Source organism: Saccopteryx leptura, chromosome 2 (assembly GCF_036850995.1).
Source record: "Saccopteryx leptura isolate mSacLep1 chromosome 2, mSacLep1_pri_phased_curated, whole genome shotgun sequence".
NCBI lineage: Eukaryota > Metazoa > Chordata > Mammalia > Chiroptera > Emballonuridae > Saccopteryx > Saccopteryx leptura.
In genome coordinates this window covers 220575112-220592791 of record NC_089504.1, presented here as the reverse complement: position 1 = coordinate 220592791, position 17680 = coordinate 220575112, and the positions used below count along the sequence as shown (strand labels likewise).

The 17680-nt window shown below is 42.2% G+C and overlaps 1 protein-coding gene across 6 annotated transcripts in view; it reads left to right on the top strand.

Moving 5' to 3' along the window:
• KCNJ15 (potassium inwardly rectifying channel subfamily J member 15) overlaps nt 1–16061 on the top strand; it is a 52086-nt gene extending 36025 nt beyond the window's left edge. For 2 of the 6 annotated variants that reach the window (XM_066370188.1, XM_066370189.1), the window contains 2 exons: nt 10164–10252; nt 12457–16061. In XM_066370188.1, coding sequence (XP_066226285.1) covers nt 10180–10252; nt 12457–13604 — 1221 coding nt within the window. In that variant the 5' untranslated portion in view covers nt 10164–10179 and the 3' untranslated portion in view covers nt 13605–16061. Of the gene's footprint in view, nt 1–762; nt 800–10163; nt 10265–12456 lie in introns of those variants that run through there. The other 4 variants (XM_066370190.1, XM_066370193.1, XM_066370191.1 and 1 more) reach the window with 3 other exon arrangements.
• The last annotated feature ends 1619 nt before the right edge of the window (nt 16062–17680 follow it).

The following is a 17680-nucleotide window of genomic DNA, read 5'->3' as shown; positions in this document are numbered from 1 at the left end:
ATTTTCCTCGGCTTGGATCTCCGTGCCACAGCCTGGTTCGGCCGTTTGTATTCACCCCCTTTGCCCGCCTCAGTTTCTATATTCACAGTTACCAGAGAAAGCCGCCCTGTTTAGGTTAGTGAGGAAGGCGGAGCATTTCTTACTCCCTATTTCCTTCGGGGTTTGGTTATATATTTAGCCAATTTTTCACTCAATCATACCTTTGGGTGTATTGCGAAGCATCTGGAAGCTCCAAGTATAGGTTTTTCTGTTTCTGGTTGAAGATCTTGTTGAGTTTTGGGGGAGATTTATCGGTATCGCTTCCTACCCCGCCATTACTCTGACGTCATCTCTCCAAGAACTTTCTATTACCACATTACTACCCCTCTGCTCTCATCTGTGGTGAATGTCATTTCCGTTTTGTAAGTCCTATTTTATGTGTTTTGTTTATTGTAAACACACAATAGGAATAGCTAACTCATATAATGATGAGTTTCATGGTGCTTTGCATATATCATATTTTGACTTCACACAATCCCATCATGCACAAGAATTCTTATTAGCACTATTCTGAAGATAAGTAAACTGAGTCTCAGAGGGGTTAAGTAAGTTATCCAAAGTCGTACAGCTACCATTAATAGAAGCAGGACCCTGTACTCTTTTAACCTTTATACCATACTGCCTCTGAAGAAGTGTTTGGGTTTTTTTTTTAAGCACAGAGGAGCTAATATTCAACCTGACTTTTAAAGGACATGTGGGTTGACTGAGAAGGGGAGAGGACAACCTTTGGGAAGGCATGGAGACATTTGGGAAAAGGCAAGTACACTCCCAGGCTAAGTCCTGAAGGAAACAGGCTGACGAGGCGGGGGAGCCAGGGCTTCGCAGTGTCTTCCACCTTGCAAAAGGGGCTCAGGATTTACCCTGTCGGCAGAGGAGGCTGCTGGGCAATTTATGTGGGGTCCTTGTCTGAGTGACTATTCTCTGGATAAGTAAGCTCTCTTTTCCTGGTAAAGATTATAATGAAACCATGGTGATTTAATGTTGCATGGGACTGAATAGTATATTAACAATAAAATTCCTGCTTCCCAATTCTAAGAAATGCAACATGCTTTGGCTGTGAAGACAGGGGATCACGTGTGTATCCCAGCTGTTATTTCCTCCTTTGTCTGCATGTAAGAAGGAACGGTACCACTAATTCCAGAGGAGGGGCCGTTGGAATGTCTCCCCTGGGCAGATATGTCAGCACCAGGGTGATGGTCGCTGTTCACTCTAGTGGTAATATGGCAATGTCCTGTAAACAGGGAATTAGCTGTGCTTCTAATAGTGAAGTATCCCTACTCTTCGTACAGAAAAACAGTATCTGAAAGGCTAATTGTTAAAAACTGTCACGAGAGCATCTAAGGGGAGATTGATCAGGAAGGATCTGGTAGGTTGGCTGATCTCTGTGACATTATGGGGACAGTGTCCTGGAGAAGTCTCCTTCCCAGCAGGGTGTGAGCCCAGGTCCACGGAGCCTGCAGAAATCAGGAGTAGAATTCAGGAGGATCTGTGATCTCTGATGGAAAACAATAGAAACCGGTTTTCCTCAATCACTTCTAAGTAAAATGTGTCCTTTTTTTTTTACTCTGAGTGTGTAACACAGTACAACCACAGCAGCCCCCTGCCACTTCGTCATAGGAGACATCACAGTATGTCACACTACGCTGCAGCTGCCTGGGAGGTCTTTAATATTTCCAGTCATCACACCTTCAAATTGCTAGCTCGTACCAATTAATGCTTGAAAAGAAGCACAATTTTGTTTTGTTTTTTAAATATTTACCAAGTGCGTTTTAATATGACTGGTGTCCTTTGTAACCGTAGTTTTGCTTCTATCTATTTAAACTGAGAAAGCATTCAGACACATTACCAGTCTGCTAAAAAGGACCACAACACAATCGTGGCCGAGAACCCCAGGCTAAAATATTCAGATGAGGCTGGCTTACCCGGTTCCCCGTGCCTCAGGTGCACTGTGCATGCAGAGGCTGCCCTGTCTGCCCACAACGGCAATATCTGTTTTTAGGGCTCCTAGTACGGAGAAAATCGGGATTACTATTCTTCTCAGAATGTCTGCACATTAAACTTGATCTTTAAGTTTTTTGACCTCCTGAACTACTCTTGAGCATAAACTTGCTCTTTCCTAAGGATGCCAGATTTAGCAAATCTGTGCTGTATCTGTAGAGTACCTATATAGATGGATTTCAGGCAAACAATAAATAATTTTTAGTGTCAAGTGTATACTGAATACTGCTTGGGACATAACTGGTACTAAACAATTTGTTGCTGTCCATTGGAAATTTAGTTTAACTGGGCATCTTGTATTTTCCCTGGCAACCCTGAAAACACCAGAGTTGGGCGAACAGTCCTCTAGCTAATTAACTACAGATGGTAAGAACATGTTTTCTTACGCTGCTTACTAACGAATGTTAGTTCTTCCAAAGGTCTCAGACTTTGAATGAATGCAAAAGGAAGTCTTTGGAAATTTGAAATTTTCTTATTATCACTCCACAATCAAAGCATCTATGTTTCCAACTTCAGGACAAGCGGATAACTTGGAAACATTGCCCGTCCTTAAAGGAAATTGACCACAGGCCAAGAATTTTGGTCTTAGCAGTGTTCCCTGAGATCCTGTGATACCCAGTTCTGTATCAAAGAAATGTGGTCAGAGTTTAGGCTGACAGTGAAACTGAATTTCAAAACCTTTTGACACTCGTCTCATTGTTAAATAACTTGGCTCCAAATCAAGCAAAAGTCGTAATTTCCCTTTTCTGGGATGAGATTCCAATTATAATAATAAGGAGCATAGAAATCACCAAGGAGAAGAACTCTCCTGTGGTATTCCAGGTGAATCACACCCAGTCCATTAACCATCAACCAGTAGAGACCGATAGTTCCAATTCATTTCAAACAGAAGACAGAGTAGTCAGACTGAAACCAGAGACACAAGCCAGCCTGAAGTCGATACGTCTCTCTAGAAAGTGATACTTTCTATATTTATATGCCTTTATCATCATAAAAAGTTGTAAATATGAGATAGAGAAAGGTATGAGTGCTTAAAGGTGGTGCATTCACTGTCTTAGTGAGTAAGAGGTTTATTTAGGGGAAAATCACTTTAAGATGGTTCAAATTATATATTACTGCCTTGTAAAAAAAATATCAATAATCTGTCTCAAGCCACTTTCCAGCACAACAATGAGCGTGAGAGAAGATGGCATCCTTGCCTGCTTCCTGTCGTTCTCTTCCTTTGTTAATGCTCTAAGTTTGAAGTTTCATTACATAGGAAAACACTAAGTGAAAGCCTTGTTGCTCTAAGCACCATCTGCAAAAACAGATGCCTTCCATCCTGACGTGTTCCAGGTTACAGCTGATGAGCTCACACACCCTTATCTAAACGGCAGAGTTTTGAACTATCTTTCCTGTACTGCATTTGATCGAATCCAGACAAGATTCTATGAGCTAGTTAAAGCAATCTCTTCCCTGAAGAGAAAATCTGGAGCATTGCATTTCGGAGACTAACACAATCCAGTTAGTCGTGTGCTGCTTTTTTTTTCCCCCCTCTCAGACATAAGTTTTCCTGTTTTACCAGTCATCTCACAACAATGCATGTCCAAGCCATGCTGTGATTAGAGGGGAGAATATGCTTATTACCAAGTTCTTCGCATGTTGGAGCACGGAGAGACCAAGGGTGGTAAACCAAAGGAAATTTCCATTTGCTCTTCAGTTGCTACACATTCTTGCTCTATAGGAAAGTGAGCTGTTATTAAGTAATAACGTTCAGCTGAAGTTGGTCACTTATAACAACAGACAGATGTATAATGTTTTATTTGGGTTAGCCAACTCTCTCTCAAATAAAGGGCCTGAAATTAAACTGTCTTTACAAAAATATTCAGCAAATGATACCTCTGACTTATTCTGGTGCTCAGATTCTTTGCCATGGAAAATGGAAAACGAGTCTCCCGTTGAACTCAGTATCTGTTTGAACTTGTCTTTGCTGAGTGGAGAAAGGTTGATGTTCTATGGAATGAAAAAATTTAGAAAGACTGCATTGAGGGGTCAAGGGTATAACTATGCAAACCACATTTAGAGACGGAAAGGGATTTTTTTAGTGCTTATGGAATTCAGAACAATGATAATGGAATGGAAGCATAGGAAAAAGGCTAAATATTTGACCATAGAGGCAAATTGGATTATTAGATACTCCCATGCAATGCAAAATGGGGGGTTTGTTTTAAAATGGGTACTTGTTGCTTTTCCAGTAGGTAATAGGACAAGAGAAAGACCTCGTCAATTCACCAAGCCATCACAGGCAAACTAGCCAAAGAAGCCTTCAGGAAGTTGGGTTCTTTGTAAGACACAGGTTCTTGGCCAACACTAAGAGATTTTTTTCCTTTTTCTTTTTAGAGAGAGATTCTGATTCAGTAGCTCAAGTGTGGGACTTATGAACCAGCATTTAAAAAATTTTAAATTAATTTGAGAGAGGGAAAGGGAGAGTGAGGGAGAGGGAAACATTGATTTGTTGTTTCACTTACGCATTCATTAATTGATTCTTGTATGTTCAATCCCTTGACTAGGATTGAACTGGCAACCTCTGTGCTTCAGCACAATGATCTAACCAACTAAGCTGTCTGACCAGGGTCAGAACTGACATTTCTAATGAACTCCAAGTAGTGCTGATGCTGCACTTGGGGGTTCCCCTATTCTATGCTGCCCTATCTTCAGTGTCCAATAAATGGATAGCTCATCTCAGGATATTTCATGACAGCCAAGAGAGGTATCTGCCTATAAAATAAATTAACCTTGCCTCTGGCTCAGTGACCTTGAACAAATCACTCTTTTTGATTCTCTTTTCCCCCAGATATTAAGTGCCATTTAGACTAGATTAGAACTCTCCAAAGTTCTCTCCTTGGGTCTATAATCTTCATACAGCATCAAGATGGTTAACTCAACTCATTCATAGACCAGCACCGGTCTGCGAACTGACGGTTGAAAAACATTGGTCTATATAATTCATTAAGAGATGAATAATGTAGCTCATACCCTCAAAGTGTGGTCTCAAGACTGGCAACATCAGCATCACCTGGGAACTTATTAGAAACGTGGGTTCCCAGGCCCCTCTCTAGACCTACTAAATCAGAAACTCATGGTGGCACCCAGCCATGCATGCTTCAAGAACTTCAGGTAATTTGAATGCTTTCTGAACTTGGAGAACTAGTGGTATAGAAGTGAGAAGCATGGACCCAGGGCTCAGACCCTGTGATTAGCTGTCCTCTCTTTGACTATTACACTTTCATCACCTGGAATTCAGGAATAATAGCAGCACATCTATAAAACAATAAATCAATTACAGCTATGTACCTATAATGGATACTAACACATAATGAGCAGGAACGTACTTACGCTGTATTGTAGTGCACATGAGTAAATCTGACGACAGTGGTTAGAGAGGAGCACAGCAATGGAAACAGACAGGTCTGGCTTGTCAACCTTGTCCTCCACGGATTAACTTCAAGAACATGTGTGAATTATCTCTTCAAGCTTAATGTCCTTTCAATGCAAATTAAAGAGAAGGGTTAAACAGAATACCATCTATAACTCCTTTGAAATGTGTGTGGTGCCTTTTGAGTGCCCCCTTCTCAAATGAAAGCTAGCAAGGGCGTGATGATAATTGCCCCCAGCACTGCCCAGTGTGTCCATCGCCATAGGTTCTGAGGCCACAACATCCTTAATCAAGGGCTTTTGCTTCACAGAATATTAAAGTCGTGCTATCTAAGGCCCTTATACCTGCCCTGAATTGCTGTCTTGTGGAGATAAATTTAAATATTGATTTAGAAGAATTTAATGAGGAAAAACTATTCAACGTTTTATTTATTTTCTATGTTCTCCTTCTTCCTATTTTTTTTTCTGTGTTCAGTCATAGACCAAGAGTTAGGGTTTACAGTAAGGATGTTTGAAGGTTCTACATGTTGTTTTTTTTTTCAATATAGTACCTTTCAGATCTACTATCCTAAGGTATAAAAACATGTAGAAAGGGTGTGTCTGTGGCCAGGCTTTCCCAAAGCTCTGTCTCAGTGACAAACGATTCCAAGAATTCAATGGCTCACAGCAACAGGAGGTTTTTCTTACCTGTGTCACAAGTCAGCTTTGGTTCCATTGTAGTTCAGCTCCTTGTGTCCCTTTCCTCCCACTCCCCAGAAGAAAGGACAGCCCAACTGGAGCCTCGCCCACAACTGTGCCACGCCACCACTGTGATGTGAGTCACTGCGGCTCACACAACATTGGCCAAAGCAGTCCCATGATCACATCGGACACAAAAGGGTGAAAGCTGTTCCCCCACGGGAAAGCCCAGGAAGGAATTCTAGGGATAGACCCAGCAGAGCCTGGCAGCCAGTAACTGGCAGCAACAAACAGTCAACAACAACAAACATGACCACAGCTCTGCCAATTAGGTCCAAGTTTATATCTTCATAACATGGGCCTTTAGGACAGAGTAAACTGGGTCATGAATTTGTCGTCATCTCATCTGGTGTTTCCCCTCTGATTAGTACAATCCTCATGGAGAACAATGATCAATACCATGGCCTACTAGCAGCTGTCACCCTCCCAGCCACACTCAGTCCTCCATGGCCTGAGGGAAGAAATGGGTTTGCAGATGGAGTAATTTCCCCAGCAGGTAAAAGCCGCAGAGCCACCTTTTGGAATAGGCTGAGTCAGCTTTGGCCACCTCCTGCTTTTTCAGTGAGTATGTGTGCTTCCGAGGTCCCCTCGGAAGGTATAAGGGCCTCGGACAAAGCCATTCATGTCCTCAACTGACATAGATGAAGTCAAGAAGTGGATTAAGAACAGTCAGACCAGCCGTGGAAGCCAGTCCTGGGCTGCTTTGAAGAGCAGGGAGGAACGTGGCAGGAGGCCAAGCCCAGAGGTCCCATGGGCTCTCGTGGCCACAGTCACAGGATCCACAGAGAGGATAGCTAAGCCTCACTGATTTTATTCTTAATACTTCTAAGCCTTTTGAGTTCAGTGAACCCCAAATACACTCTTGTCAAGCATTTCTTTTACTACTTAATATTTAAACCGGTATATCCTTGAAGTGAAATTTAATCCAGGTATTTCAGAATCACAGCCAAAAAAGAAAGAAAAAGATCTCCAAAAAATTGTTCTGTCAGAAATATATGACACGCAAGAAGGTTTCTTAAACAACTTTTCACAACTTTTATACAGCTTTAAAGTCAGATCCCCTCGAATTCTAATTCTGAAAACCCAAAGTCGTAGTGACCTGTGTCCCCTCCCTCCATGTCTCACTGGCCCATTTGAAGGAACATAGGATGACTTCACTTGAGGCCTGAGACACTTTGGGTTTCAGAACCTGCTGCCTTCCCAAGTTCCTATTAGTTATTTTTCTGCAGGTGCAAATACTATCAGCCCACCATAGAACAGAGAATGAAGCTTTTCCTAGGACTGACAAATTAAAAACTTCCAAAATCTAACTCAACAGAGCTCTAGGTTTTTAGACAGTATCAGTGTTGTAGTACTAGGAAAAAAACAACTTTAATACTTTAAAAAGTTAATGCTTAGCACTGGCACACTAGGTAGTTGGCATTCTTCTATAAAGATGGTATAGATTAGACATTCTAAGAACTAATAAAGAGGCATTTCAATGGCTGTGCGCAGTAGTTCTCTTTCAGAGTGCTAAGAGGAAGTGAGGAGGGGAAATTTGATATCATTTAACCCGTATGTCCCAGCGTGGTGGTTCTTATGTTCCTGGAGCTGCAGCATCACCTGAGAAGTTGTCAGACATGCAAATTCTTGGGTTCCACCCCAGACTTACTGGATCAGAACCTCTGAGCCTTCTAGGTGGTTCTGATGCCAATAAAGCTTGAGCACCTGTGTCAGGGTAGTGGCCAGTGTGGGCACAGGATCTTCTCTCTGGTCACATACCAGTTGTTGCCTGTGCCTCTGTTCCCTCCTCATGGAGATAATGGTGGCACTTGCCTCACAAGGTTGGTGTGTGAGAGTTAAGTTCACCCAGGGAAAGCCCTTAGACCAGGGGCTGACACATGGCCTGTGATTATGATGATCTATTTATGGCAATGACAATTGTTATTAATCTGAAACTTTATTCTGATTACCTGTTTGAGTCCATTATGTTGTCATTGCCATTGTTAATACTCATAGGCATCTTTTCCTCTTTGGACCACTTTTGGCTCTTTTCTGACAATATTCATGCTTATTATTTGTATCTCTCTTTCTTCTCATTGGTCAATGGCTTTCTGGCCATTTCTGGCTTGATTTCTCCTTGACAGGATGATGTGTTTCGGCTCACTTCGGTTGATTCCTTCGATCATCCATTCTGAAACAAGCCTCTTTCTGGTAGAATGTTTTACCTCCCTGAGGATGGTGATGGGAGCTTGGTTTCCATTTGTCCATCCCCATAGTTTCATCCCCAACACTGGGAGTGTAGTTCTCCACAGAGCTGATTATCTTTTACAATGTGCCTACCATTTAGTTCTGTTTCCAAAATGTGTTTTTCTCTCCTTTATCTCCAGAGAACAAATGCTACACAGCATAAGCATCACATGGTTTCATGCCATGTATATTTTGTTAGGTTTGAAGTGAGATAGTAATACTGACCTCTCCATTTAATAATTTCAAGGGCTTCAATAAAGATACCACAATTCTAAAAGTTATAATCCCACCCACATGTTGGAATAACATAATGCAAACTGGAGCAATACATATGATTTCCAGAATCTAAAGAAAACTACGAGTGGTTTGTATGGAATATGGCTTCTTTGTGGGATCGGAGAAGGGAGATTAGCAGAGAATATCTTTCATCATTTTTCCATCCTTAGCTTTTGGTAGACTCTTACTTTTCCTTAACATTTTAGTGGAACCAGGTAGATTGCAGAATAACCGGGGGGGGGGGGCAGTAACATAAAATTATATGGAATAAGAGTTTCTATCAACAATGAAGTAAATTTCATCGAAGAAGTGTGCTGAGGAATAAAATACAATGCATTCAGAGCATGTGACAAAACGTGAGTGATAGAGCAGGCAGACAAGTAGGATTGATACTCAATCCTAACAGAGCAATGATGAGCACAGAGGTTGTTTGCCAAACATACTAGCACCCGGGGAGAATCAAGTGTAGGAGAGGCTGTGGAGGTTGATAATTGGGACCAATAAATGGCAAAAGATTGTAATTATTTACAATCATGAGAGGATTAGAAAAGAAGCAAAAAGGGTATGTATGCTTCTTTGTGTAAGACAAATAAAATATGTGGAGTGTGTGTGTGTGTGTTTAGCTTAGGAAGACATCTTTCCGAAAAGCTACATGTAAAAGAACCTCCTAAATTTAAACAGGTTACGTTGCACTTTGGAGTTTCAATGTTTGAGAATGCTGGCTGAGCCTCTAGAGCAGTGATTTTCAACCTTTGTTTCTCACGCACTCATAAACTAATTACTAAAGAAAAAGGGGCCCTGACCTCTTCTTCTTTAGTAACTAATTTATTTGTGCCATGAGATGAAAATGGTTGTATTTTGTCAGGGGCACTGACCTTAGTAATTAGTGTGTGTTTGTGCCATGAAAAAAAAAAAGGTTGAAAATCACTGCTCTAGAGACACTGGACCCCCTTTTCCTGCCATGAACCCTCTCTGCAATGAAGACAGGTTGCTCCAGCCTCCTGGGTCTCCTCGTGTGTCAGATGCTTTTGGCTTTGGCAATCCTTTCAGCTCTAATGTTCTATGACTCAACAATAATAATGCATTTCCACAGGCGGTAAAAATATTCTAGACTCTTCCCTTCCAGTCCTCACTGTTTACTTCCTCTGCACTTCCCCTTCCTGCCTCCCTGTTTGCCTGTCAGTTGACAGTGGGCCTCAATGGGGGTAGGTTAACCCTCTTTCCAGGCTGTTTTACGATTGAACTCCCTCCAGAGGGTGGGAATTCCACAGTGAGGGCTGTGATTGAGACATCAATTTAATCCTGGAAACACGCCTTGAGCCTTGATTCTGGCACCATGCCAGATTACCAGGGTTTGGAAATGCATGCTGGGGCCCCCGCCCCTGGGGACTTGTTAAGGGTCAGCTTCACCAGGTCGGTTTCTGGATAAACACCTGTGAACCCCACATGTCCCTCTTCCTTTCTTTCAGGCAGTCGCAGAATCCCATGGTCGCCAGGTGGGTGAAGGGGCGCAGGGACAGTCCATTTGCCTTGAAGAAGACGGCGTCTGAGCTGCTGAGTAAGTGACCAGGTAGTAGCATTCTGAGGGCACAGGGTGCTCACCCTCAGCGTACTTTCCACCCGCTGCTCTTTTTCACAGAGATGCTAAACCCAAGACCAGGGCAGAAGCCCTGTCTTCGTCCCCCACTTATGACCACCTACCTCTGATAAGGAGGCGCTGTTGACGTGGGAACCTAACTCTAGGCGCGCAGAATGCAAAGGAAGAGACAGACCCAGCTCAGCCCCCGCTGGCCCACTGCCCCTCTGAGAGAGATTGAAACAGAAGCTTCGTGGCACTGCCTTCACGTAGACAGGGCTGAGTGCCCCAGAAGCTGGCGGGCGGCAGAGACTTAGCTTTGCGCGCGCCCGAGGACGTCTGTGTGTCATCCACCCTCAGAAACTTAAGCCTCTTTTTCCATTTCAGTGGCTTCAATGGCATGCACTTTCCCCTGGCAGTTCTTTTTTTTCCCCTTTTCCCCCCTTTTTAGAGAGCATGCAGTCACTTGTCTCACAGTGCTGGAGTTCGGAGCCCTGCTCTGCACTTGGTGTGCCAGCATGGCACTATTTCCAGACTCTCGCCCTGCTCCCTTTCCTCCTGGTCACTGACAGTGCTGCTGAGGGTCCCCTAAGACCCTTGCTCACCAACTCTACCCTGTACTTTTCTTTTAAATAGATCATGAAGTTAATGGGATAGGCGTCAAAGAGCAAAATAAATTCTGAATAACTCGTGCCCCATTTTTGCAATGAAAATTTATAAAGTGACTTTCCTTTCCAAGAAAAAATATGATAACAACAGTTCATTTCAGAGAGCATTCAGTAAATGGCACACTCCTGATAACATAACAGGAAAATTAAAGAGCCCACAGGCCCCTGCTTCCTCAGGGTCCTCCTGCGGTGGCTGCAGTTTCACTTTCCTTGAAGGGATTTGCCCATAGGGTTATTTTTAAAACTCCTATTGGGCAGTAATGCTGCTCTAACAGCAAAGATTATTGCATGAATCACAGAACTCTGCAAACCAGTTCCTTTTTATAGGGGGGGTTGTATTTTTTTTTGTTTTGTTTTTTGGTTTTTTTAAAAAATATAGCGAGGTAGGGAAAAAACATGCCAACCAGGTAGAGTTCCCCGTAATCACTTCCATTATCTTTTCAAGGAATGTAGGGGTCATTTATCTCAGTCACCAGGCAGGTACTATAAGATGCTAGGTGGCCTCATGCCCAGCTTGTTCCTGTGTGTGAACCAGGGCTCAGCGTGGAGGCCTGGCGCTTCTTCCTGGTAAGTCTGCTGTGCTACACTGATGCCCATTCTTGTTTACTTTCTCATGAACTCTTCAAAATACATTCCTATGCTAGTTCTGCTTAGTTCTAAAGAAGTAAGGCAGCATTTGTGTGCTGTGCCTGAATGTCACACCTAATACGGTGTATTGATAGCACTTCTAAGAATAACCAGCATATCGATTAAACTATTAATCAAGCTTAATTATTCACTGTGTTTGTTTGGGTTTTGGATTACTTAGCCTTTTCCAATGTAATCAAGACAGGGAGAGGTTGTAGATTCTAAATTATTCACTGGATTAGGGGAAAAATAAATTGCTATTATAGGGAATGTCATGCAAGAGAGTAAGTTTTAAAACATTTTGTTAATACCACCCAAGTTTAAAAGATTGTGTTAGTATTTTCCATTGCTTATCAAGAACTTTCTTATGTATGCTAAATTTTTGTTATACCCGTACTGATCTCAGTCAACTTATTTTTAAATTTTGTGTAACTGGAAACCTGTGATAGTTGAATATACATAAACATTCATAATGCTCTCTGGGGTAGATGCAGATGAGTGTGATATCACAAAAGAAAGATTATCATTGTTTTTTAATTGCAATGCTCTGTTTTGGCACTTTATAGCCATTATCTCATTTAACCATCAAAAAGCCCTGAGGTGTAGGCTTTATTCACATTTTACAGATTAAGGAGCTGAGGTCTAGAGAGGTTAAACAGCTTATCCTGGCTCCCCGCAAATAAACCGGAGGGTCAGCATTGAACCCACGTTTGCTTGTCTCCAGAGTCTATGCTCCTTATTTCCTCAAGTTCAAGTCGATTAGTTACACCTTCAGAAGTCTCTTTTCTTTTATATGTCCATATGCATTTATACTTACGCACATTTTTATCCTTTTTCTGAATGTTCTACCACCTATGACAGTAACAAACTGTCTCTCTGTCATTTCCTTAGGTGATCCCAAGAGTCTGACAATGGACTCAATTCACCTTAGTGTGTCCAGTGCTCCCCTGGTAAAGCACACAGCGGGAGCAGGACTCAAGACCCATAGACCCCGAGTCATGTCCAAGAGTGGGCACAGCAATGTGAGAATTGACAAGGTGGACGGCATATACCTACTCTACCTCCAAGACTTGTGGACGACGGTGATCGACATGAAGTGGAGATACAAACTCACCCTGTTTGCTGCCACGTTCGTGATGACCTGGTTCCTTTTTGGAGTGATCTACTATGCCATCGCCTTTATTCACGGGGACTTAGAACCAGAGGGGCCTATTTCAAATCACACCCCCTGCATCATGAAAGTGGACTCACTTACGGGAGCGTTCCTCTTCTCCCTCGAGTCCCAGACAACCATTGGCTATGGCGTCCGCTCCATCACAGAGGAATGCCCTCATGCCATTTTCCTGCTGGTTGCTCAGCTGGTCATCACGACCTTGATTGAGATCTTCATCACAGGCACCTTCCTGGCCAAGATCGCCAGACCCAAAAAGCGGGCGGAGACCATCAAGTTCAGCCACTGCGCTGTCATCACCAAGCAGAATGGGAAGCTGTGCTTGGTAATCCAGGTGGCCAACATGAGGAAGAGCCTTCTGATTCAGTGCCAGCTTTCCGGCAAGCTCCTCCAGACCCACGTCACCAAGGAAGGGGAGCGGATCCTCCTCAACCAAGCCACTGTCAAATTCCACGTGGACTCCTCTTCGGAGAGCCCCTTCCTCATTTTGCCCTTGACATTCTACCACGTGCTGGATGAGGCCAGCCCCCTGAGAGATCTCACGCCCCAGAACCTGAAGGAGAAGGACTTTGAACTTGTGGTCCTACTCAACGCCACCGTGGAGTCCACCAGCGCCGTCTGCCAGAGCCGCACATCCTACATCCCGGAGGAGATCCACTGGGGCTTTGAGTTTGTGCCTGTGGTCTCTCTCTCCAAAAACGGAAAGTACGTGGCTGACTTCAGTCAGTTTGAACAGATCCGGAAGAGCCTCGATTGCACGTTTTACTGCGCGGATTCGGAGAAGCAGAAACTGGAGGAAAAGTACAGGCAGGAGGATCAGAGGGAGAGGGAACTGAGAACTCTCTTGTTACAACAGAGCAATGTCTGATGGCAGGGCCGTGGCCTGGCCTTCTCTCAGCAGCTGTTTCCATATCCGACTTTCCTTCAAACAAAAACATATGGAAGCACTAAAAACAAAAAACAAAAATGGCACAGATGTGCAAAATTGATCTTTTCCTTTGATCTAGTAGCTGAACAAGAATCTGCCTTTGAGAGGGTACCTGTTTGTCTGAAACAAACTCTCAAAATTCAAATTTTCTAAAATGGGGCTGGCTACATTTCGAAGAATTGGTGTAGGGCAATTGCACAAGTGTCTTGATGAGTGGACAGAGACATTCAGCGATGCTGACAGCGAGAAAAAAATGCATTTTTTCTATAGAGATATCAGCTGTAATATAAGGTATTTATTCAGTCCAAGTATCAAAGACATTATTATGACCAAGACTGGAAATGCGATTCAGTATTCACTTATAACATTGCTTTAAAAATCTCTCTTTTTTTTAAGCAGAAAAAAATGTTATATATACTGGAGGCTGTCTAGTAATACAGAAAATGGAACGAGGAGATTCTGTTCTCACAAAATATAATAATTTCATTTTCGCCTTTTTTCCCCAGTAGATTTAATTGTGTAGCATGAATTTGATGAATCGGAAACTAACAGTTGTGAGAACATATACAGATGGAGCTGAGGCTATTATTGCCATGAATTTTTTTATTGGAAGGCACTTGCCCCTTTCTATTCAAAATGTGGTTCACAGACCAGCAGCATCAGCCTCAGCCAGGAGCTTGTTAGCCATGTAGCCACTCAGGCCCCACCTGACTTAGAGAATCTGAGTCTGTATCTTAACAAGACCCCCAAGTGACTGGAGTGCAAATGAGTTTGGAAAGTTTCTCTCTGGGCAGTGTGCTCAGAGTAACCTTCTGAAGCTTTGGGATCTGTGAGTCCCATGTCCACGCAGCCTCCAGATCTGTTGTTCCTTCGGTTCATTATTATGAACCAATCTTCCTTTCAGCCACTTCTTCCCTTTCTAGTAAAAGATCTTGTCCACAGAGGAAGTGCCATCAACATTCCAAGAGCAAAATAAAACTCTTGCAAGTAATGGTCGTCTTCTTCACTCTAAGTACACAGTTGTTGATGACAGAACAAAAGAAAAACTCAGCTAATGTAACAATGAGGAATTTGCTCAGATGTTGAAATCTAGAAGGTTGGATGGGGCCGTGAGGAACAAGGGTTGCTGAGAACGAGTAGTTCATACACAGACATCTCCTTGAAGCACAAACAGAATTTGATAATCTGATAAGATGTCTAGAATGTCCTCAGTATTTAAACAAATCTTGTGCAACTCAATGTTACAGAGGTAACAGTTGGCTTTTGTCAGAATTTAGGGAATCAGGTACCCTGCATATCTTTGGAGAAAAGAATAAATGGCTAAGATTGGCTATTTGTATAAAAGCTGAATTCTCATTTCATTCAAAACAGGATGGATTTGCATATTCAGTCAAGGAGAATATGACTATAAGTGCTGTGTGGGCATGCACGTGAGCCCACATATGGGTATGCAAATACACATGCATGCACACACAGACACAGACATGCACACAATACACACTCATAGACAGGACTCACACCTTGGCTCTTAAAGTGTAATTGTGGACATTACCAATGAAAAACATTTACAATTGAAAGAGCAAGTCTTCCACTAATATGCTCACTTTTGTTTTGTTCTATAAGATTGGGAATATTGGGACTCCAAGGAAATGTAGAAGGTAATCTGGCTTCAGACTGTCAGTGAAATGAGGAGGTGGACTACAGCAAGTCTGGTCACCTCTTGATGTTACCACATTTCCAAGTGTCTTTCATTGAACAGAAAGTGTGGATAACACCTCTGACCCGGAACTGACCATCTAATAATGCGGGGGTCAGAGTAATGGGGGCAAAGTCGTAAAGGTTTAAAGAACAATCTCAATGAAGAATGTCTTTAATTCTTCAAGAAGTCTTTTTCTTTGTTGATAATTTCATAGCAGGTTGTTTTAGGTCTTAAAAAATTACATGTTGTTAGATATTACCCCTTTTAGTTGCTATATGTGTTTCTTGATTGTATATTGTGGTATAATCGACAGAAGAATAATGTCACAGGCATGTTTACAGATTTTCTGTCACGCTATTAACTTCTTCTCACAGTATTTCCATCAGTGTTGATTTGAATGTGATCAAGGTTAAGAATCTGATGTACTTATATTGTGTATGGTACAATGATGTAGCATAAGATTGAGAAATATTTTCTCTATTTACTTATCATATCTATTTCAGCCAAATTTGGAAACGATTATCCGATCTTTTACACTACCCAAAAAATAAATACACAGTGTCTTAAAAACCAATACTTGTTGTAAGTCAATAAATTATATTATTGCATAATTTCAATACATAGCTCTAAAGTTGTGGCTAGTTTGAAACTTAGCATTTTTCCAGGCACGTTTATTTTTTATTACTTTATACAAAATACTCTCATATTGACATGGTAACAAAGGATTCAGGTGGCAAACTGCTTCAGTTTGGACAGTCTTCTCACTGAAACAGATTCATACTTAACCTCCAACTAAGAAGAAGTCAGAATAATGGAGTGTTTTTGACCACAAAATGAGTAGACCAGATATTTAGATGAATTTTGACATATTTCCAATGTGCCAGGCCTTTTCAGTGAGACCATTAAAAAATGCTGTGTTCCACTTGAGAAACCACAAATCCTTGTGTTATTCCATAATAAAATGCATTGTACTTACAGGGTACCTAGTAGCCAATGGCCCCAGAAGCATAGCAAAAATTCACTCATTGATCCTCACATTGGGCCACCTTTGGGGTAAGGCGCAGGCACACATGGGTTCCCCTCCCCACTCTTGGAGATATTATAGCACAGAGAGGAGACTCCAGACATTGAAAATAACTGGTCAAAAGGAGGAAACACCATGAATGAGTGGACCAGATATTTAGATGAATTTTAGCAACTCTGAATTAAATTTTCAGTTTTCCTTGACTGTGATTTTAGTATCTTTGCCATGTAGATTAAGGTGTATACACACATGGTACTTCGAGTGCAGTATGATCCTCTCTCCCTCGCTTAGAGCCTCAGTCCTCATGTATCATCTGGAGAAAGATGAACACAGAGAAGCATAGTAAAGAAGGCACAGAGCCTTTGCACTGGTAGCTCGGAAAAGGATCCCCTCACTCTCGGGCTTGGTTCTGTTTCCTGTCACTACAATCTAAGGGTCCAACATTTCACCGTGTGGCAGAGGAAGACTTTTAGTCTCTCATCTTGGCTCTCTTTCTTACTAGATTTTCCTTTGCCTGATAAGCATTTGTAGTTACTGGTTTTGAATCCAGGTTATCTTATTATAGTTTTGTGGGGTGGGATTTTTATTTTTCAACAAAAGGTACTAACATTTCAATTTTTGATTTCCATGTTCTGCAGTGCGCACTCAAGTTTTAGCCTTTGACCCTGGGGGTAGGTCCAAGGTACACTCGATTTTCTTCCCCTGGGAAGACTTCCACGTGAAGGTCCAAAGCTTAGCATTTCACTTCTAATGGATCAGCTATGTACACTTTGCCCTTTGTGAATTTCAGTTTATCCTTAATCAAAATGACCTGCTCACCAAGCAAACCCTGGGCCAGTGGACAGCAACGAGAGGTGGGTGTCTGCTCTCGGACTGACCTGTCTCAGAGCAAAGCGAAGAGTTCCCAGAGTCAGAACGTACAATGAAATCCTAGGATGAGAACTTCATTGGGATTTTAAAGAATGAAAGAGTGAACTTCTTGAGGCATTCGTATTTGTCAGTAAACTCTTTTTATTACTAGGTTGTTTCTATTTTTTTTTTTTTTTTCAAAAAGAACCTCAAATGAAATCTTTGTCTTCAGAGTAGGGAAGGCGGTAAGAAAAATGTAAAAATTAAAAGCTAGTTGTTGATCCACACTAGTTTTTACATAAAGGCACTTTTCTCTGTGGAAAAGAACTTCTCTGCAGGGGAAAAAAATGGGTCGCTCAGTCTTACGTTACAGCAGACGCGATCGTCATCCTCTCCGGGCTTCCCAGGAGAACCCATTTGCGTCTTTAAGAAACACTGATGGAT